Below are 23,697 nucleotides of genomic sequence, written 5' to 3'. Positions count from 1 at the left end.
AAAATTAATAAAATTTGAAGAGATTTAATAAAAGATATTTTTTTTATACTTACTAAAATAATTATAAAACTAGTTGAGCGGTTAACATTTTTATTATAATAAAGTATCATAGAATTTAAAATATTTAAATTATTCAATACATATGAAAACAAAAACAAGAGATGGCTGCTTAGAAACATGCAATTTATTTATTAAATTTAAATTATAAAACCAATCTTATTACCAAAAAACAGTAAGATAGGTAAGAGTGATAATTCGATCGATTCGGTTTAAAATAAATAAATTGAAAATTAAAATTTTAGTATTTATAAAAATCGAATCGAATTAATTTTGATTAAAAATCAAATTGAATTGAACCGATCTGATTTAATTCGATTCGATTCAATTTAATTGATTTTAATTTTTAATAAATTTTTTATTTTTTACACTTTAATTTTAATATTTTAAAATTTAATTAAAATATTTTAATTTTAATATAATTTGATTTATCTATATTATTGAAAATAATATATTATTATTATTAATTGATTTAATTTAATTTTTAAAATTTTTTTTATCAAAATTAAATTAAACTGAAATAATAAAAATTTTTAAAATTAAAATTAAATTAAATTAAATAAAAAATTAAATTAAATTTTAAAATTAATTTAATTAGATCGATTTTTTTAATTCAAACGCCTCCAAAGATAGTTTATCATTCTTATATATATATATATATATATATATATATATATATATGTTTATAAAATTATTAAAAATATGTATTAAATATAAGGTTGAAAATGAAAAAGAGGAGACAACTACTAAAAAATTTTAGGGTTCAGTAGCAGAATCACTAGCCAGCTTCTATTGTGGATAACAACACCAGTTGCTGATTTCTCTTCCCAGCCTATCAACCTCCACCTTCTGATAGCCGTGCTTCTTTCATAAGTGATCGTTTTAGGCTTTTAGCTCTTTCATTGGTGATCGCAGCAACAGCAGAAGGCACCCAAGAAAAATTGAAGTCCACCGCAGAGAAGGAAAACGAAAGTTTCAGAACAAGTCAATAGTTTGAATTATGAGCCTTCAAATTCGTAGTGTTTCTTCTCCATACTCCCTTTGATTTTATGTCGAGCGTTGGGTGAATGAGTTCGCCAAATTTGGCGATTCAGGCAGCGTCCCGCAGTTTTCTGGGACACAAACTTCCCGCCTTTTGGGACGCGCGATCTAGGTCGCGAAGTCCATGGGAGTTAGGCGAATTTGGTAAATATGGTCTATGGACTTGCTAAAACTACCAGTTGAGGAAGTAAAAAATTCGTAGTAGAAATGAGTAGATTCACTTTGGTTTGAGTAGATGGCTGGAAATATGAAATTTGAATCCAGTTCAGCTAATCTGGAGGAATTGGGTTTTACAGGGAGCTATTCAAATGTGCAGCGGGGTAATTATCCTAATGCTACTTTGGATAGGCCTGGAAGCTTCCGGGAGGGCAGTGAGACCCGGATGCTTGGTTCTGGACCTAGTACACCCCGGGGTAGTGCTTTATCAGATATGGCATCGCCTTCTCACTATTTGTTGTTGGATCCTATTACAATGGGAGATCAAAAATATACTAGGTCAGGCGAGTTGAGGAGGGTTCTTGGGATATCTCTTGGGAGTGCCATAGAAGACAATTCTTTCGGAGCCGCTCATTCCAAGCCTCCTCCTCCAGTGGCTACGGAGGAACTAAAGCGCTTCAAAGCAAGTGTATCAGAGGCCACTTTGAAGGCCAGGTAAGTTTGAACTGTTCTAAATAACTGTTGGTTGTTGGGCTTTTTTTTTGTAGATGACTTGTAGCTCCTTTGTAACATTGGCATGCTTGTTTTATTCGAATAAGCTTTTTTCTGTAATATTGAGGACTAACCATTTTTGTTTGGCGTTGTGCTTGCATATGTGGCATAATTATCACTATTTGTGGATACAGGAGGTCGTGGATGGAATATTTTGTTCTCAGCTGAAGATGTAATTTTTTGTTTGTCAGGGTTAGAATAAAAAAGTTGAATGAATCCTTGCTGAAGTTGAACAAGTATAGCGAAGCACTGAATTGGAAGAAGCAACAACGGAATGAAATGTTGATGACTGAAAGATTGGGTGGGTCAAACTTTATGAAGATGGGAATTTCGATTCATCGAAATGCTTCTGATCTTGGTACTCAAAGATTAGAGGACAGGGCTAAGAATATTGTTTTGAGTAAGCGGGTTCGGTCCTCAGTAGCAGAGTTACGGGTTTGTACATGAACAATTTCTCAAATTTTGCTCTTTGTTGTTGTCAAGGGAAAAAATCAAGCTATTCTGTATATGCTAAAAATGTTCTCTTAATTTTGTTTTTGTATTTGGATAGGTCCTTGATTCTTCTATTAGTTTAACTCTATTCCTTACATTCCTTTGCAATCTTTTATCTTGTTTCATTGTATGAGAATGCTGTTTATTTGGATGTTATGATCTGTATGACTGTATCAGTTGGAGAATTGAACAAACTGATCCTTCCCTGTCTGAACTATGTAAAAATTATCCAGTGTTCCAATTTGGTATATCATGTTTGAATCTGAAGTCAGTTCAGAAACTATAAGAAGAGAAATGGTAGCAATGTAGTTCACATTTCAAATGACACAAGGCTGGCAAAGAACAATAGTTCCCATGTGATTTCCAATGTGTCCATCTTCAATGAAAGATCTCTTTGAGCTAAAAAAAGAAGTCTGCCTGAGTTGTGATAATTGGACTGTTTAGTTCCTATCGATAGAGGTCCTTCATCCTATTAAGATCAACATGGTAGCTTGTAAATGATGTTAGGGAAAAAATTCGGGATACATACTTCAATTTGTTTGTGACACTCGATCATGCCTTCAGTTTTCTTGAGAAATAAAGCTGCTGTCATATTGCTTAAACTATTGTGTCCTTGATGCTGGAAATGTTCACATTGTACTGAAGACATGACTAGTAGAATATAATAGTCTGTTGTATCACCGTAAGTGATGAAAAAAATTTGCACCAGATATGCTTCAACTTATCTGTTAAATTCAATTGTTGTGTTAACTCTTCCTGAGACACAATAGTGTTTCCATATTGCTTAAACTTTTGTGTCCCTTGCTTAGAAATATTCTTGTACTTTTTTTCACCTTGGGTAGAAAATTCTCTTGTGGTTGGTAACTATTTTAGTTCATTACCCTCAACTTCGTAATAAAAATTCTGCTGAAATTTTTAGGCTGATGGCAGAAGCAATGCATTACCAAGGCAGCTTCTGGTCATGGGGAAAGATAGAGACATGCATAGAGATGGTGGTGAGGCTTCTGATTTACCTGTAGAAAAGAGCCAGAGAATGTCTGCTGCAGGGGAAGTGTGGGACAGAAAGATGAAAAGAAAGCGTTCTGTAGGATCTGTTTTTGCCAGATCAACTGATAGTGATGGAGAGGTTAAAAGAATCATGCATCATAAGTTTAATAATGAACCTGGTTTGCAGTCGAATGATGCCCAGGGCTTCAGGTAATTTCCTTATAGGTTACATGCCTTTTTATAAGATCAAAATGCTTAGCATTTCCAATTTAGCTATGCAAATTTGTTCTATATAGTATTAAAAATGATGGCCAAGTCTTATGATTATTTTCAAATTGTTGTTTTCCCAATGATTCTGGTAACAGAATTAACCTAGAGAGCCACTGTACTGAGGGATTGGAATTGGAACATGGAATTTTTGCAAGTTATCTATTGAAGTATGATGCTTAATTGTTTATGCCTTGTGCCCCATAAGTTTAATAGTTAATAGTTAATACCGCTAGGCATTTAAATCAGTTTGTGTCAAGTAGAGAGTGCTTTCCCCTTGTTACAAAGTTTTCTCTTTGATTTAGTTCTAGGCCAAAAACTTACTTCTTGATGAGAAAAAGATGGGTAAGATGCTTTAAAAGAATTACACATATGCTAATTGTGGAGATTGGATTTTCTGTTAATTGAGATTTTATGGTTATATTTTTATTTAGTGCATTTGAGAGTTGCATTGGGTGTAATTGTAACCCAAGTTAGTCTTGTATACAATAACAGTTTTTTTTATCTATTGGCCTGATTGCAAAACAATGCTGAACTTTTATGCTTTTTTGTATTTTATCCTCTACTTTTAATTTTGACAATTAAATGGCTGAACTATCAATCTTTTACTTTTTCCCTTTCTATAGTCTGTCATGGCCAATTGTTGTCATTATGCTTTTTTTTTTTTCTGGTTAGCACGCTGCAATACTGCTTTTACCTCTTGATATGACTCAATTTTAATTTTCAGTATTATATGGCCACATTCCTCAAAACATACACCATCCATGTTGGTTAGATAAAGTGCCTTCCGAAGATTGAAGTTAATTTCACTGTATCCTTTGTTTTCATCTATTTCTTCTTCCTCTAGATCCCTTGTCATTGGCATCCTCATTATTTCAAATTGCATCAAAGCCTTATTCATCCATAGACACCTTACCAAGGATGCTTTTGTTCAATTCTACATATATATTTTTTTCTCATTCTTCAAGAGACTAGGATCTTGCTTGAAAATATCTAAACAAGGAAAAAGTGAAAAATAAACAATATTTATTTTTATGTAAGGAGATTTTGGAATCCTATTTAGTTGAAATTATTCCATTAATTCATGGTATCATATGATATATATCTTGGGTCTTCTATTATAAATACAAAAGCTTATATATTATAACAAATAGAACAAAATTGAATAAAGATGTAGCCCTTTGAAGCTTTGTGTCCATAGATGTAGGCTTGTATTGAATCATGTAAATCATTTTGTGTTTTTTTTTCCCTCTTTTATTGTTTTAACTTTGACATGGTGTCAAAGGTTTTGATTCATTGTGCCTTCGGTACTATCACATGTACTATTCATCAGTAAAATTCATGGGTACTATTTATGGCATGAGGTTCTGTATCTGATTGGTTTTTTCTTTGCAATCCTATGAGTTACTCTGTGTTAATGTTTCCTTGCTGGCATTGCCTCTAAAGGGGAAAGTGCAATCTTGTGAGTTGCTCTGTAGTAATGTTCATTGCTATTGAAGGTTAGAACTAGGTTAGAAATTTGCCAAGCTAAGTCATTCAAATGTGCCTCAAATTATTGCAGGAAAGAATTTAGCTTCTGTTCTAAATTTATTGGATCACCGATGACGACCGGCTCTGATGCCAATTTCTTAAGATCTTGGGTCATGGATCGCATCATGGGATCTCACACTCGTTTCGTTAATGGGAGTTAAATATCAAATATGTTCGCGTAATCAAAATATTTCTAATTATAGTAGAAGTCTAATATAAAGAATTATTAGATAAGAAACTACTAAGATAAGATGATAAAAATCTAATAAGAAATTACTAGGTAAATATAATATGTTGCTGATAAAATATAATCTACTATAGCTCATAGATTTGTTCAATATTTGGACTCTATTGAATAATGGATTTGATCTATCCATTATCCACAATGAAGAAGCTTGATTGGGAATGTATAAAATCATAGAGTGCACAAAATAGGAAGAACTACTAAATAGAAATATTTATAGATTCTAGGACTGGTTAATATCTTAATTACAGCAGCTAATTAAGCAATGATTATGGTAGGAATGGGAAGTGTCTTAACACTCTCCATAAAGTTGGAGTTTACATGTCATATGCTCCAAACTTGTTAAAAATATATTCAATTAGCAAACCTTTTTTAAGAGATTTAGAAGAATATCTACGAAGTAATAATTTGAATTGACAAAACTAGCAACAATACATCATGACTTTGATTTTCTATTTAATAAAGTGGCAATTCATTTCTATTTTGTGGGTTCTTCCATGAAAAACCTCATTTGAGAAAATATGGAGGGCGACTTTATCATCACATGTCAACTTTATTTGTTCATTCAGTTTATCTACACTTTAACTCTTAAAGAAGTTGCTTTAACCCTTAACGAAGTTGCTTTAACCAAATAAGCTCTTAGGTAGCTAAGGCCAGAACACACTTTTCGCAATTGATCTGGCGATGACACCTTTCTTTTTTACTTTTATAGGATATTGGGTTCCTTCCAAATTTCAAATGATAATACACTATCTTGAAGTAGATTGTTTATTTTATGGAAATATTGCTGGAAATATTGCCAATCCACATTAGATACCCAACACTTTGGGAGTGACTACTGTGTTCATAAAATGATTTTGTACATGAGCTCATTTGATGTACCTAAGGATACAAATTACCGTATCCCAATCACTACTACATAGAGATTGAAAAAATTGACCAACCATAATTACGTCAATTTAAATATTTGATCATGTGATTGTAAGATAGTTTAGCTTAACAACTAATTTTTGTTGTCTACTGGGATTTTCTAATAGATCTCTGCATCTTGGAACAAGTTTGACATTTGGATTTGTACAAGTGTCCTCATGTTTACAATTTAACTTGCTTGTTTTATTTGATATATCTAAAGCACACTTTCTCTGTGAGATAGTAATGCCTTTCATAAATTGTGCTACTTCAATTTTCAGAAAGTATTTTATTTTCCCAAACCTTTGGTTTGAAAGTGACTGAACAAATGTTGCTTAAACTGAGAAATCCTATTATAGCCATGGCTTGTTATAACAATTCATCAATATAGACCCCCAAGCCATACAAATACATTTTCCCTCTTTGTTGTGAATAAAGAATACTGAATGATCAACTTCACTTCTAAACATGCCAAACTATAAGACTTGAGTACTGAATCGTCCAAACCATCAAGGATTGTTTTAAGCCATACAAAAATCATTATAGATGACACACTAAACCAAAATCTTCTTGAGCAACAAACCCTTGTGGTTGCTTTATTTATCCCTCTTTGGCAAGTTTCCCATGTGATAAGGATTCTTTATATCCTGCTAATGAAGCAACTAGTGATGCATTACAGCCAAAAAGATAAGAAGCTAGACTAAGAAGAAAAAGTATTACGAAAATCAAGTCCATAAATCTAATGTATCTTTTGGCAATAAGGCAAGTCACCAAGCGATCAATTTTTCCATGAGGGCGTACACACCTAAACATTATATACCTATTGACACCCGATGACATATTTGCTGTGTGGTTATGTGACTAACTCAAGTACAATTATTATGAGTAGAAATCATATTTGCTATCATCGCATCTTGTCATCCTATATGTTCTAATACTTATTTAACAGTAGTAGGGTGTGGAACATTATATAAGGTAGAAACAAAGGTACAATACATGGAAATAAACGATAGTAACTAAAAAAATTATAAATGCAATAGGGGTGGCAAGATGAATGAATACCATTTCAAAGGGCAATGGGAGGAGTTACTGCTTGTGTTGAATGCATGACTGAAGTAGGAGAAGAAGGAATAAGAGACTCATTTGAGTAGCAAATGTACCTACAATTATGAAGAGAAGTATATGTTATGCTAGTAGGAGGATGAGGAAAATAGGAGTAGATTCACATTGAAGGATTACTTGTTGTGAAGGTATGTAGAGATTTAGGGATGAGTGTATGTTTGCAATGTTTTGGGAGAAGCAGGGAGATGTTTCAAAGGAAATCACATCGGCTAAAATAAAATATTTGTTTGTTGTGGAATCATAACATTTTAACCTTTCTGAAGATGGGAGTATCCAAAAAAGACACTTAAAGGATCTTGGTTGAAGTTTGTATTTGCCAAGAGTGTGATCATGAATAAAACAAATATAACCCAGCACACACAAGGATAGATGGTGTGGATGATGGTCTAGAAATGGAATTTATCTAGGATTTTGGTCTTTCAATATAGAAGATAGCATATGGCTAACGAGATAACAAATAGCGAGTGTTGAGCACATCTCTCTAAAAATGGAGCGGAGTGGAGAAGTAAGATATGGGCTGTTTCAATGAGATGTTGATTTTACATTTGACAACTTCATTTGGTTGAGGAGTATATGCACAAGAGGTTTAATAAGTTGTAACCTAAGAAAACATGAAAATGGCAAAGGAAACAAATAAGTATTCTTTCACATCGCCATTATACAAAATTTTAATTGAAACACCAAATTTTTTACAAATCTTGGTGTAAAAACATTGCAATACATAAAACAATTCAAATAATTCGTTGTTAATACCCTAGTGCAATGGGAATAATTATCAATAGAAGTAACAAAAATGAAATTCCAAAGTTGAATTGGAGCGACTTGGACCCTATATGCCTAAGTAAACAATGTTAAACATAGGCAAAGCCTATTAATTGTCTCATTTGGAAAGAATGCTTGATTTTATTTCTCAAGTTGACACACCTCACATTCAAAGAAGACAATGTGGAAAGATTAGGTATTAGTTTATGAAGTTTAGCAAACTTGGATGACCCAAACAATTATGAAAAACATTAGCAGATTTAGGGGAAGTGAAAGCAAATGGTAGACTTGAATTGGAGAGGTGATATAGCTCTTATTACTCTTGTCCTGTTGCAATCATCTTCCCATACTCTGTCCTGCATGACAACAAAGTCAACTATAAAAGTAATAGAACAATTGAGATGTTTCGTAGTGTTTGGTTCAATTCATTCTACAAAATTATGTATAATTCAATTGAAGTCTAAATAAAATTCATTTGAAAAGAATTTCATTCTTTGGTAAGGAAAAAATATCTTATACAATTGTCTAAACAATTTAATAGCAAATAAATAGCTAGTTTTATGGTTTTCATAGTTTTAACCAATGCAGTTTAATTAAATACAAGAAAATTTAGATTGAGAGAAAATTGTTTAATATGGGTATTTTGGTTCAAAAAACAGTGTTATGTAATTTTTGTGGAATTCATTTTTAATTCCATTCAAATTTGATAGGAATTGATTTTTAGTTGTAACAAATTTCATGGAATCCTGGAATTGAAATCAAATTTTTATTTAAACCAAACATACAAAACATCAAATTTAATTGAATTTCCACGTAACTTTGGAAATTAGTATTGAACCAAACATAGTGTTTGTTAATTTGCTAATGGAAATTAAATTGTTAAGGGTGTTCAAGGGTAAATAACACTGAGCTTAAGCAAACAAAAGAAAGAGACTGAACTTCTCCTATTTCTTTAACCACAATTATGAACCATTAACAAGGGTAAGTTTATGATAAATGGGAGGAGAAATAGCATTAGAGAAAAGGTTCATATTATCGAAGATGTAATCAGATGCACCAGAATATAGTATTTGTGAATCGATGGGTGAAGACTTGGTCTGACAAGCAAAGGAATTACCATGGAAAGTGCCAGAAGAAGATGACTGTTTCGTTTTGTAGCTTGATACTTTGGGTACTCATTTTATTCTGCTCTAGTCAAGGTAATAGAAGTGGATTGTTGATCTTTTGTGTCTACTGGTAAAACCTTTTCCTTAGATCTGAAGAACTGTATGAGCTGTGGATCAGCTAGTTTTATTGTTGTGTGATGGTTGACCATATAGTGCCTAACAAGTGTTGCAAGTGTGACACTTTTGTTACAATAGGTGCAATGAGACTTGAAGCTCTTCCCTTTCCCTTTTGAAAACTACCTTGTCCTTGCCTATTCCTTGTGTGAGCTAACACACATTTTCCATTTCATTACTATTAATTGCATTTAAAGAAATACACAACACGGGCAAAGATGACTTCCATGGAGGGAATAGTGGGATGATCCATAACAGACCTAAAAACTGTAGTCCTATCAAAGCCAAAACCATTAAGAACTTATCCCGTTGTTGTTCCTGTGTTGTGATGCTATCCTAGAATGGCATGGGAGAATTAGACGTATCTTTTAGTGTTTCTACCTTCACTAAGTAACTGACAATATCAAGGTGATTTATTGGAGATAGATAATATCTGAGAGGACATGTTATACATTACACAACATCTTATATTCTTTGTCAAACATGCTTGATAGTGTGGTTCTCATAGAAACAATCTCTATTTGAAAATCTTAAGGCTAAAATAGGGCAGAAACTACTGTTAGCCTTAGAAGAAGAAGAAAGGATGAAGACCCAAATATGTTCTATGGCCAAGGAAAGTCACTTGATTGATGCGGGTTGAAGGGCTATAAGTCTGGTCAAACAGGTTGCTGGAAAAGTGGTCCATGCATCATTGCATTGGCTCGTGGGATAGGTAGCCAGAAGTTGAAACAGCGTGTGGAGTTACCAGTAAGGTTTGTGGTGACTATATGAGTTGCCAGTGACTTTGGTGAAGCTCTTTGGATGGGTGGTGTACCGTGTACATTACTTCCCACTGACGGATCTTTAAGGGAAAAATGGGTGCAGGTTCTTTTTTTTCATAAGGCTACCAGTCACGCCAGAAGCAAATTAGCCATTATTTTTAGATTTTGACACCATGAAATTAAAGAAGAAAAGAGAGGCTTGAAAATTCCCTCAAGCTTATTGGGAATTCGAGTTCGCAAAATAGGGAGATGTACTATATAGCAATATTCACAGATTTTTGGACTGATTAATATCCTAATCATACCTGCTAATTAAGCAAGGATTATGGTAGGAATGGGAATTATTTAATAGTTTCAAACATTTTGTGAACTATAGTTTACTCTTCCCTAGCATCTTTCACTGTAGATGAGTGTATATGCTACAATTGTGTAAACTTTGATTATGTTAATATTGTTTTAGAAATTTGAAACTTCTATATGTCCCTGTATTCATGCACGACTATCTTTTTCACTATTATTTGTCCATTCTATGGTTCCATTGCAATCTTATGTACAGTATAATATCTTCTTTGACTATGGAAATATGACATTGGGCTTGTATCTTGCAAACGTTATAATTCTTCAGCTGTTTTCCTGCAAAAACTTGTCTTTTTTTTTTGGAGAAGTTTTTGTCCTCGTTATAAGATTTACTGTGTGTGCTTACATTCATGAGGCAATAATTTAGCTGCTGATTACATTTGGTTTTTATCTGCTTTCAGATTGAGGCTTAATATACTTCTGAACGTTCATCTTTCTTGCAGCACAGGGCCTTTTAATGGTAATAGTGGCATTAATAAGTCAGACACAGGTGCATTATCAGCCAGTTCAAATTCACGTTCTATACCCAAGAAGGAATCTGAAAAGGTTTCTTTGACAAGAGAATCTGCAGATGGCATGAATAGGGAACGACTTGTAGCAAAAGCGAATAATAAGTATGTTGTGATTGTATTCAGTATTCTAGGTCAATCATGTTAGTATTCAGTAGGTTGTTTGGTATTGCTATTGGACCTTTTGAAGAAAACATATATTTAAAAAAAATCAGTTAAATGGTATTAGAAATTGGTTTAAAGTTAAATTTGACATATTTTGGTCATAAAAACTCCAAAACAGCAAAACTGCTTTATCCAACAGAACATAATTTTTTTTTTCCGTCTTTTTTCCCCAAAAAGCTTTTTTTGCCCCCACTCAATCCAAAAGGGCCCTTACTTTTAATAGGTTTCTTGTAAATCCTACCAAATTTTGATTATACTTTTGTTCACTTTCTGATATTCGATGCATGCTAACCATGCTATTTAGGTTAAATATACTTGAAGATAATCATTTGTCTGGTTCAAGTCTAGTGATGAAGGGAAAAGCTTCAAGAGCTCCTCGAACTGGCTCAGGAATGGCAGCAAACTCATCTTCTAATTTTTCTCATACATCTGTAGCCCCCGATGGCTGGGAACAAACACCAACCATAAATAAAGTCAGTTCAATTGGGGGGCCTAATAATCGGGAGCGTTCAATGCCCGCAGGGTCATCCTCACCCCCAATGGCCCAATGGGTTGGTCAGAGGCCACAGAAAATTTCTCGTACTAGAAGAGCAAATGTGGTGTCTCCTGTCTCAAATCGTGATGAATTGCAGATGTCATCAGATGGGGGACACCCTTCTGAATTTGCTGCTCGATTAAATACAACTGGGAGTAATGGGTCACTACTTGCCAAGGATGCATCTAATGGAATTCACCTAGTTAAAGTGAAAAATGAAAATGTTTCATCTCCTAGTAGATTATCTGAAAGTGAGGAATCTGGTGGTGGTGCAAATCATGATTGTAGACCAAAGGAGAAGGGAATGGGAGGGGGTGGAGTAGAAGAAATACCCCAAAACCACAACATTGGTCCTGTAGTTCTTATGAAGAAGAATAAAGTACTTAATGAAGAAAGCAGTGGTGATGGATTGCGGAGACAAGGTAGGATTGGTCGAGGTGCATCATCTTCTAGGGCTAGCATTTTTGCAGGGAGGGCAAAGTTGGAGAGTCCAGCTTCTACAAAACCAGCTAGAAGTACAAGGCCTGTTTCAGATAAGAATGGAAGGTTGTGAATAATTTTATTTGATAGTAGGAAGAAACTGTGGTTATTTATTCTTTGTCCTAATTGTCTTCATCATGGTGATTATTGTTAGATTCAATTTATTTGTTTGATTATTATTTGATTCAGTTTATTTGTTTGATTATTATCTGATTCAATTTATTTGAGCAGCAAGTCTGGCCGTCCTCCGCTTAAGAAAATATCGGATCGCAAGGCCTTTACTCGTGTGCAAACAGCAACTAGTGGTTCTCCAGATTTCACGGGTATATTCTCAGAATAACTCAAAGTAATATCGATTTTTGCACTAATTTTGGTGAACATAACATAAAAGGTACTAACTAAAATAAATTAATAAATATATTTTTATTAATAATTCAATGCATAATTGATTGTATTTTTATTAATAAATTAAATGAATCTCTCTCTCTCCTTCTATGTGTGTGTGTGTGTTTCTTGGAGCTATCGATAGTGAGACTGCTATTTGCAGGAGGAGGATACAAAGCTCTTTTTGTGGGAGTTTTATTTGTTTTCTATAAGCAACTCCATTTCTCAACGTGTAATATCTAATCCTATCTAACACTGAGGCTATCAGAACATAATGGTCGATAAGGTACCTGTTTCAAATAAATTTGATATGAAGCTTACGGTCCTATCAGTAAATATGACTGCATGGCTATACTTTGTATTCTGATCAAGATACACGAAGGTTCTGTTATGCTGAACAGTACATCACTGGAAAATAAATATACTTGATTTTGTTGCTTGGAAAGTTTATGTCACATTTTCATCTTCTTTTTTCCTTTTTAAATTCACGACTGAAAGCTCGTTCAAAATAGTCGGTTTACTAATGGATTGTTGACTGGAAGCCTCATTTATATTGCTAAAATATAATGAAAAGGAGCAAGGGTTTGATTTTTGACTTTCTCATTTGGTCATTACTTACTCTTAGCTATCAAATTTGGAAATGGGTAATCTTGGATAGTGTTCCTACTTCCAAGAGAACTTTCAGGTGCATGTATTGCTTTTCATCTGAGTATGTACTTCTGGATACATTATATGACAAGAATTTTGTACCAAATGAAAGGATAGAATGATATTCCTGGCTGAAACATGGGGGGTGCAATGATACTATTTGTTCTTGATGTACCAGGTGGAATAGATGACGATCGAGAGGAAATAGTAGAAGCTGCAAATTTTGCTTGCAATGCTAGCTGTAAGAACCTGACATCATGTGTTTTTTTTAAGAAAATTTTTTTGGGTACTCCATTTTGCATGTTCATATAGACAAACTGCTGAAATGGTTGCTTTTGCAGATCTTTCCTGTCCCAATTCATTTTGGAAGAACATGGAGCTAGTTTTTGCTTCCATCTGCAAAGAGGATTCATCCTACTTGAAGCAACAGGTGGTTACTTTATGCTGCTCCCTAAAAGATTATATGAATCATTCTTAGAGCTACGGAAAATTTTCTTTCTGCTCAATGTTAATTCAAAGATTCCCACATCTATTTGTCCTTTTATTTGTAACAGTTGAAATCAGCAAAGGACCTTCATGAAAGCTTATTTGAGATTTTCGGCCATGGAAATAATACGCTGGTAATTGCTTTCTTCCCCTTTGTATCAGAAGTCAGTACTTAAGCAATCCTTCGACCCCTTCTTCAAATAAGTAGATAACCAAGGAAAGGGCTGGAAAAAAAAGCAATCAAATGCTGGATGTCATTTGTTTTTCATATATCAATACTCTTCGACATGTGCTTTTGCTTATATATTTATTATACCTTGCAAATTTTATAATAAGCATTGCATGGTATTTAATTGAAATTGATCTTTTACTGCTTAATTCAAGTGCAGCAATTTTTGCGGTTAAAATTAGTCTTCCTAGATCAACAAGCTGCAAGAGATATTTTACTATGCCTTTTAGTATTACTAGCATTCTTTTATGTGCATTGCTTGTCTATTCTTGTTATATTTATTTGTAATCTAATTTTCTTTATTTGCAGTTTTAGAAAAAGTTCCATGCTAATTAACTAATAAACCTTAAAACTAATAGAACTTTTTCATTAGAGCAAGTGTAATTATATAACAAAACTAAGAAAATTGATGTAAGGGTTTAAATCAGCACTAGCAAAGTAGTTAAAAGGACATTTTCATTATATTTAGTTTTATGCAAGTAAACAATTATTTAAAGAAAAACCTTTTTGGGAATGAATCCTATTGAATTAAAAGTTCATGTTACGTCTACAAAATAGGATGAAGATTAAGAGCCTTTATTCACATGAATTGTACACATGGTTAAAGTAGAAAGAAAAGTTATACATGTTCTTAATTTTGCTAATAAAAATAGATTAAAGGCACGATGAGATGTTGCCTCAAGGAAAAGGTGCTGAAGATCAAGAGTATTTCTTCCCATAGTTTCAAGCAAAGATAATAAACTTGATACATAATTTGGGGGTTTTACTCTTGGTTTTAAACAATTTAAATAATTATTTTGCTCATTAGATAACCCATCTTCAAATTGCAACAATATAACTTTTAATAGTATTTTTGTTTTCCTTAACATATATTGATTAATGTAATTTTCAGCTGGATTAAAAAATTTCTAGAAGAGTGAGGAGCCCTTCAAAGCTGAATAACAAGAAAAAAGGGGAGAAAATTGGTGCTCAATATTTGCGTTACTTGGACTTGGATATAGATGTCAGAAATGGGTGAATATCGCTATGTTTGACTTGTCAACTTTTTGAATAGAAATTATGGAGATATGGATCTAAGTTTGGATTCGGGTCCATGGATACATTATCTTATATAAAATAAAGTATATAATAAACTAGAATAAATAAATATAAAGTTATATAGTAATAATTATAGTCTAGATACATCATCCAAAATACAATCAAATAACTACTTTTATCTAAATACATGCTCTTCATCTTGAGAGAAAAGAATGCTTTATTAACTTAAGTGTCTAAGTGCAGGAGTAGGTGTCGAACATGTATTTCATATTGTATCTCATGAAGTGTCATGTCGATATTGGTAGCATGGCAAAATAAAGTATCGGAGTATTAGGAAATTATATTTTATTTTTGATTTTCAAATGAAGAAAATAAAATCAAATAACATTTAATTAAAGGCCATGAAACGTAAATTCAGCCCATTTTACTTTTGATATTTTTCTTCTTTTCTTAAATGGTCCGATGGAACCTTCAATAAAATTTTAAGAACTTCTATGAATGCCAATAGAAACCATAATTGCATTGAACTAAGTTACATCATGATTTTATAATTAAAAATGGAGAAATTTACAATTTAGTTCCTATTTTATGAGAAAACTCATTAATTGATCTTCAGTTTTGCAAAATATTTTAAAATATCTTGACATTTTAAATAGTTTTTCTTTAATTTTTAGCTATTAAGTTTTGCAAAAAAGTTTAAAATGCTTTCAATACAGAGGGATTAATTAGTAGACTTTTTATAAGACTGTGGAACCAATTGATGAGGTTTTTCCAAACCTGACTAAATAGTAAAATATTTAATGGTTAAAAATTAATGGACAAACTAACTTTAATGTATTTTTAAAAGCTAAGAGATCAACTAATGAGTTTTCTCATAACATAGAAACTAAATAGTAAAATTTTTGAAAAAAATAATTAATAATGAAAAGAAAACATGAGAAGAAGCTTAACAACCTCACTTGTCAACTTTTTTTTTTTGGGTTATATTTCACCAAGTATTATTGTTATTATTATTATTATTGTTATTTCCAAAATTTTTTAGAAGTAATATAGTTAATATTATATATTTTGTTTTTTTAGTGGACACTTTATTTGAGTGTGTTGTTTTTTAATAGCATTATACTACTTAATATAATAGAATTTGGATTAAATATGAAACTAATGTAACCAATCAAATTAATTTGTTTTTGAATAACAATAAATTCTTATATTATTTTACAGCCATTCAAAATAGAGGGTAATTTGTTATCAAATTCAACAGGGTATTTTGTTGTCCTTTCAGTTAATTATAGTCTCACTTATTTAAAGACACTGCATCACTAGCAACTATCATATAATTCTTACTTTTACTTTTACATAAGAAATCCTTCGGATGCAAGGAGTGGCATCAATTTTTTCCAAATACCATACAGGTTTTCGGATGGTATGCATTTGAAATGAGATGGATTGATTTTATGTATCTAGTCAAATTATAAAATGCCAGCACAATATCAAATTCAGTTTCTCCTTAATTTTAAATTCCATATGAATCCAAAAGAATCCCAACAAAAAATACTGTGCAAACAACAAGTGGGGTGTCATACTTGGATGTGATGATGCTGTAACTATTTCATGAGGAGAATCCTAGTGGTGTTTAGCATCATCAAACTTGTTGAATCGGGACACAATTATTCATTATTAATCCTTTTGTATGGTTCATGGTTCCTCATGTGGTGCTAAAGTTGTTTTGTCTGTTCAGGGTGATCTTGTGCATCAAGAAGATTTTCAGTCTCAACTCATTTATGAAGAAAGTGAGAAAAGCTGGCAAAAAAAGCTGATGACTGTAAGTTTGGCTCACCAAGGTATGGACAATGGAACATCATGTGGAAACGTGGAAGAAAGAAATCAACCTACTCCATTGTACCAAAGAGTATTGTCTGCTCTAATTATGGAAGATGAGTATGAAGAAATTGAAGAAAACAATGAAGGGAGAAATATGTCTTTTCAAAATGGAAGAGATAGGTCACCCAGTGATGCTTGCCTTCCTATTGATTTTGGGCCTAGGAGCAGTGATAGAAGGGAATTTGAATATTTTCGATCTAATAAACCATTTCCTTGTAATGGAAGTGCTAATATTAATGGGGCCACTAGTTTTCACATTCAATCATGTAACGACGATTCATCCCAAGAAGTTCAGGGATTTCTGCAGTCAAAGGTTGGGTTGTTCCCTGCGCATTCAGGAAATAATGAGAGGAAGCTAGCTGCACAAGCAAATGCTTCTGGCATTTCTGCTTTGGATTGTGACTGTGTCCAGACTTTGGAGGGGAGACTCTTGATGGAACTTCAGAGTATCGGCCTATATCCAGAAATAGTGGTAACTGAATTTTCTTTTAAAATTTGTTTTTGTCTTCTAGTTGTTTTTCCGTTAGTTCTATTATTGTTGAAAGTCATAATCCTTGGTATCCGATGCGTATAAAGATGTACCAAAAAGAGGAGAACCAAAAGAAGAAAAGAAAAAAAATATATATCTAGTAAGTTAATACGTGTGGAAAATCAATAGAAAATATCTGAGAAGGTGATGGAAAAGAAATCATTAGAATTTTCTAAAGGAATATTATATAGGAGTGTAGACGGTTCTATCTTTTGGCTGCCTACAATTTTTTTTTTCCATGTTAATGCACCAAATAAAAAAAGGAGAGGGTTGATTTGCTATTGATTCCTTTCACTTCCCAAAATAAGCCTTTGAGAAGTCTTGCGAGTGGCAAACTACCAAATATGCTCCATAAAGGGAAGTAATAAAAGCCTTAGCCTTTTAGCTGCTTGAAATATTTTTTACTTGTAAGGAGTGTGAGAAAGCTTTTTACTTCCTCACTGCAAAAATCATGTGTATTCATTTTAGTTTCATGTATTCTTCATATATTTTTTCATGTTAACTGCATAATGGAATGAAATTTGTTTCTAATTCTTTCTCACTCGCTTTCTCCCTCTAATACTGTGTTTACTTGTGTGTGTTGCATAAATGGGACACATTTTCATTTATTTTACCAGTTGGGGCTTACAATTTTTTTGTGGTTGCTTGTTTCAGCCTGATCTGGCAGATGGAGAGGAAGAAGCATTAAATCAAGATATCATTGAACTACAGAAAAGACTTCATCAGCAGGTTAAGTTTCATCCTTTTTAAGCATACCAAATTTCCCAAAACATATTCTTTTGACAATTTCTTTATTGAAAATCAACGTTTTTGCAAATTTTGAAGTTGGTCTCTTCTCTTAATGTTCTAAGTATGAAATTTATGTGATTCGTATCATAAATATTGTTCCTTCTGTAGATGGGTAAAAAGAAGGGACACTTGAGCAAGTTAATCAAAGCAGTCGAGGAAAGCAAGGAAGTGGAAGGAGGGTGAGATTTTTAGTAATTTGAATATCTTCTATTAGGACTGTCCTTTCCAGAAATAATATCAACTATTGAATGGTTTCCTTGAAATTTGTTGAATAGCAGTATTTTATGGTTCAATTGCAGGGGCTTTGAGCAGGTTGCAATGAACAGGCTTGTTGAGTTGGCTTACAAAAAGCTGCTGGTATTTTTTTTTTTTTTAAATTAAATCTTATCCTATTGTTGTTCCCCCTAATTACTAGGCATATCATATTGTGAGTTCTTGATCTGGAAATTATTACATGGTTCTCAATTCAAATTTTGTTCTTGTAAATTTTTTGCTTTCTGAGCTTTGGTTGTTTTAGATTCTTTTATATTTTTGCAGCATCATGTTCTCTGAACAATGCTTGGTGAAGAACAATTATCTAGTTACTTAGATGCTAGTCGGTTGTTATCTACAAAGTAATGTATTAGTGGAAAAATATGTTTCTGGAAAACCAAGGAACAAACAGGTTAACCTGTTATGAAGTGAAAAACATGGTTTATGTTAACTCAAAATGTGCATGCTACGTTCTGTTGTAAAGATAAAATGGCTTGGGATGCATATTGCAAATTCTACAAGAAACATAATAATCCAGAATTTGCCTCAGATTTTCTGTACCTCTAATGTCTCACCTTCTAATTGAGGGGATAAGGAAATTACATTTTCTAATGGAAAATGAAAATGAAAAAGATTTTCATTTTGTAAGTGACAAGTAATGTTTCTAGTGGAAAATGAAAAAGATTTGACAGAATGGCAGTAACTTTACATTTTCTTTAGTGTAGTTGGTAATCTGTTGTAACTTGTAAACCTGGTCCTCCCACGTGTTGCATGAGTGAGGATGGAACTGTTTAACTTCTAAAGTAGTGCAGCTGGTTACCTACATTATTGGTGGAACATTATGCCATGCTTGCTTGAGATTCTTCATGTTATTTTGAGCTGCCTGTACATTAGTTGCATTTTTGTTCCTATCATCAATTAGCTTTTGAGATTACCATTATGCATCAGTGTTCTGTAGTGACATTGCCTCAATTAACATTGACAGGCCACTCGAGGAAGTCTTGCTTCAAAATTTGGTGTTCCTAAAGTTTCAAAACAAGTTGCTCATGCTTTTATGAAGAAAACTCTTGCCAGATGTAGGAAGTTCAAAGATACTGGCAAAACTTGCTTCAATGACCCTGCACTGCGTGACATCATTTTGGCTGCATCTCCTCGTGGAAATCACACAGAACCTGGTGGTGGCTTTGGCTCGGCAGTTAAATCAAATATGCCTCATGGAGCTTCCAACTTTCAACATGACCCTGGTGCTTCAGGTTTGTCCTCTTTTTTTTTCCCCCCCTTTTCCCCCTCCTGTTTCTGCATGACTTGGTGATTTTTCAGGGAAGTGAATATATTTTTGTGATGCTTAGCACTATTGTATTTGTGGCGAAGGGGGGGCTTGGGGTAGTGATGTGCCTTTATGGATGCAAAGCACAAAACAAGCAACCCTTTGTTAAGGATAAGTAACATAATATTTGGCCAGCAAAACCAAAGTTCCTAAACAGCAATGAAACAAATAAATTCAACCTGATTTAAGGCGAAATCAAGCTGACACGCCCCAACAAGGTGTTCAACCAACCTTTTTTTATTGTTATTATTTGTTTTCCAAGGTGATGACACAACTTCAACGCATTGGTGAGGAATAGAAGAAAAGAAAGATAAATAGGTTATCAATACTCTTTTGACATGCCATGAGAGAAGAATCAAACACGCTTTAGAGCCACACCCCTAGTTTAGAAAGATAAGTCAGTTGTTTTCTTTTTTTTTTTTCCAAAGCAATAAGTCAGGTTCACCACTCTTTGGAAGTGATAAACTGAACAAATTGCAATCTGCCGAAAATTACTCAAACAAAGCCTTATATAGGCATTGAAACTAAACAAAAAGTCCTAAGAATTAACAACCTTAATCCTACCTCATTTAGAGTATTTTAACTGAAAAATATAACTAAGTAGATAATAACTAAAACTAAACTATTTGTTGCTCACTTAATGCTACAGGCCAACCAAGTAGAGTAGCATAAGAAATTTTAGTGTTTAAATCTGGTGAGGACTTTCAAGTAAATCAAACATGCCTAATTTGTGCATGAAATAAGGAGTAAATAATCTTTATTATTATCTCACTTCTCCTAGCCGAAATTAGGTCCTAACAGATCCCAACTACCTATACACCACCCAAAGGAGACCCACCAAAACTGTAAGCTTCTCCATAGCTCAACAATTTTGACCATCTTAGCCGTTGACCTGGTGATAGACCCCATGTGGATTTTCCACTTGGGCTTATGCCCATTTTCCCATTTTCACTCTTTTAATACCTAGTGATAGACCCCATGTGGATTTTCCACTTGAGCTTATGCTCATTTTCCCATTTCCACTCTTTTAACAAGGCTCATATCCCTACAATTCATACGCTTCTTATTCAGCCCCATAATGTCAAGCTTGGGTTCATGATGTCGAGGAACCCCAATGAGAAGTTTTAACATGCCCCATGATGTGGAACATCAGGTTGGAGCATTCATATATTCTAGACTTAATGATGAATGTTTTCTGCTTTCATATTATGCGGAAGCCTGCTACTATTTCCTTGAAAATCTTCAATATTTCTCCACCTTCTTTCTATAGCTTCAACAAATTGACTTGCTGCTTCTTGCATGAAATCCTGGTCCACAACTCCACATGCCTCCATGCTAATTTAGTTTTTTACTCGTATGAACTTTAGTAAGATGGATTTCCTGTTGCAATTTCTTTCCTCAGTTATAATTTTTAACTATGGCAGGGTTTGAACCTGTAACCAGCGTTGTAGAATTCTTGTTCATTCACGTGAACTTGATTTTTGCCAAAACAGGACTATTGTTAAACAGAGGGAAGAAGAAGGAACTGCTACTTGATGATGTTGGTGGTAATACTTCCTTGAGAGCCACCTTTTCTCTCAGTAATGCACCGCGGGCTGGAACCAAGGGAAAGAGAAGTGATAGAGAAAGAGACAAGGATACATTAGCCAAAAGTTCTGTCATTAAAGCTGGCCGTGCATTACAAGCCAATGTTAAAGGTGACCGCAAAACAAAATCAAAGCCCAAGCAGAAGACTGCGCAGCTGTCAACTTCAGGAGATGGAACTGATAACAAGTTCAAGGAAGCAAGCAGCAGTAAGAAACGAGAAGTTGGCTTGAATTCCTATAGTTACAACCGGGGAACTACAGATATTACAGACTTGCAGGATTTATCTTTAGAACTAGGCATAACCAGTGATATTGGTGGCCATCAAGATCTGAGCAATTTATTCAACTTTGACGAGGATGGTCTGCCAGAAAATGACTTAATGGGTCTTGATTTACCTCTGGATGGTCTCGAAATACCTATGGATGACCTTTCAGAGTTAAATATGCTACTATGAAGGCAGTATAGTGTAAATTTCCATGGATTAGCCGATTAGGATGAGATTATGGTGCTGTTGCTTGGGACCAATCTGCTTATATAATTTATGTCCCTTGCAAACTTGCACTTGTAATTATTATCATTCTTTTTGCATACTTCTCTGAAAAGTTAAAGAGAAGGAAAGAAATTTTGTTTGTTGGCTAGACAGATTCTGTTGTAACAAATTACATTTTTCTTAGAGCCTTCTAGATTGATATTTTATTTCCCTAATTTTAGGGGTCCCTGAAATTTCCAAATGCTGTATTTGTAAATCAATTACTGATGTAGGCTGCAACTTATGTTGTCAATAATCTTACAGCATCTTTCCTCACATCTGTTACGTACTCTAATGCAGAGTTTCAATTTAAGCTTTCTTTCTACCTCGCCCTTTTTTGTTTTTTTTGGTGTGTTTCTTGTCTATTCTCCTTCTCCATTGTGTTACTTGGATTGGATATTGGTCTAATGACTTGGCAGTGTGCAATTGCATTTCCGCCAACATTTTTAGCATGTTTTCCTAAGGTCAGTGATTATTTGGATCATTTGGCAAGCTTTTGAATGCCATTCTAAGCTATAACTTATGTGCCTATTTAAATAATTGAAGTGATGGAGAGCTATGGTATGTAAATTGCTGTGCCTTTTTTGGCCTTATGATGCAACCTTTCATACATCAAGAAATGTTCAGTGTGGGCGGCAGTTGGTGGTTTCTTGTAGATATTTTAGCCGGTTCGGGTTTTGTCTTCTCATATGGGATTAAGAATTTTTATTTGCTTGATATAGTGTGGAGAAATTAGTTGTTATTCGAATGAAAATAAGTACAAATGAAGGACATAAATTAGCGACTTACCTCTAATAAAGATTCACCATCATTCATGATTTTACGGCCATGGTCTGTTTAGTTTAGAGATTTTACGGTCATGGTCTGTTTAGTTTAGATTTAAAACAACGGATACAATAATAAAGATTCACCATCCTTTATGATTCTACGGCCATGGTCTGTTTAGTTTAGGTTTAAAACAACGGATATAATATATTAAAGGTGTTAGATACCTTTCTTACCTAATAAATAGTAGACTCTTACACATTTTTTATGTTTTCATTTACTTATTAGGAGATTCCTTTTCAAGCAAATACAATATAAGATTAAACATGTGCAACTAAAGTTAAAAATCATTCATGTCACGTGAAGTCAACCTCTACCTTATATTATGTGAGACGTTTACCTTATTTTTCTAGTTGTATGTTTCTAAGTTTAATTTCATGTCATGGTTCAACACCTTGTCACAAGAAAGGTTATTATGTTAACTCTTAAACATGTCAATAATATTTTTAACATACCAAGTTCATTTTAACACTATCAAGTTGCCCTTATTTTGTATTATTAGGCTCAATTACATGCTTATTGAGTAGAAAAAACAAACATACCATTAAAAGAAAGGGGAAAATAGCTATTACAACCATCCTCCAATTAAAATGAAGAAAGGAGGAGAAAAAAAAAATTATAACCTAAGAAAATCTATAATTAATCAAAAAAATTACATCCCTTTTATAATTAATAAAATAAAATAAAATAAAAACTATTTTATACAAGGTCAATATTGGTCGAACACGCCATGTAAGGGGCCTTGTGGCTTTGGCTTATGAGTTCTTTCATGGGTCGAAGATTCTCCAAAAGAAGCAAAAACTCAGTGTAAGAGGTTGCCATACTAAGGCTTTTTTTTTTCTTTTCTCCATTCAAAATTCAAATCACACGTTTCACAATTAAATAAATATAAAATAAGGAAAGCAAACAAGGAAAATCCTTAAAAGAGGCAACAAATAAAGATTTTTGAAAGGAAGACTAAGCCAATAAGGAAATCCTCTCCTAACC

The 23,697-nt window shown here is 33.4% G+C and overlaps 1 protein-coding gene across 4 annotated transcripts; it reads left to right on the top strand.

Moving 5' to 3' along the window:
• The first annotated feature begins 782 nt into the window (after positions 1 to 782).
• On the top strand, positions 783 to 22,214 carry LOC110614174. Of its 4 annotated transcripts, none has more exons than XM_021755665.2 (15): positions 783 to 1,749; positions 1,998 to 2,241; positions 3,218 to 3,495; positions 10,961 to 11,131; positions 11,535 to 12,272; positions 12,438 to 12,529; positions 13,417 to 13,479; positions 13,580 to 13,668; positions 13,793 to 13,858; positions 16,730 to 17,344; positions 18,056 to 18,130; positions 18,299 to 18,369; positions 18,490 to 18,547; positions 19,428 to 19,695; positions 21,194 to 22,214. In XM_021755665.2, the coding sequence occupies exons 1-15, from the start codon at positions 1,334 to 1,336 to the stop codon at positions 21,808 to 21,810; spliced, it is 3,861 nt and encodes a 1,286-aa protein (XP_021611357.1). In that variant the 5' UTR covers positions 783 to 1,333; the 3' UTR covers positions 21,811 to 22,214. The 4 variants fall into 4 exon arrangements, with proteins under 4 accessions (XP_021611357.1, XP_021611358.1, XP_021611356.1 ...); XM_021755666.2 differs by having other exon boundaries at positions 11,496 to 12,272; positions 21,263 to 22,214; XM_021755664.2 differs by having other exon boundaries at positions 11,496 to 12,272.
• The last annotated feature ends 1,483 nt before the right edge of the window (positions 22,215 to 23,697 follow it).

The sequence above is a fragment of the Manihot esculenta genome, chromosome 4 (assembly GCF_001659605.2).
Source record: "Manihot esculenta cultivar AM560-2 chromosome 4, M.esculenta_v8, whole genome shotgun sequence".
Taxonomy (NCBI): Eukaryota; Viridiplantae; Streptophyta; class Magnoliopsida; order Malpighiales; family Euphorbiaceae; genus Manihot; species Manihot esculenta.
The sequence above is the reverse complement of the archived record's forward strand: the minus strand, read 5'-3'. Positions and strand labels throughout refer to the sequence as shown.

Excerpts from the sequence above, each read along its gene's own strand:
- LOC110614174 (XM_021755664.2), top strand. The coding sequence starts at position 1,334 with ATGGCTGGAAATATGAAATTTGAATCCAGTTCAGCTAATCTGGAGGAA. Across the intron at positions 13,669-13,792 it reads CATCCTACTTGAAGCAACAG|TTGAAATCAGCAAAGGACCT; the intron begins GTGGTTACTTTA and ends TATTTGTAACAG. Across the intron at positions 19,696-21,193 it reads ACATGACCCTGGTGCTTCAG|GGTTTGAACCTGTAACCAGC; the intron begins GTTTGTCCTCTT and ends TAACTATGGCAG.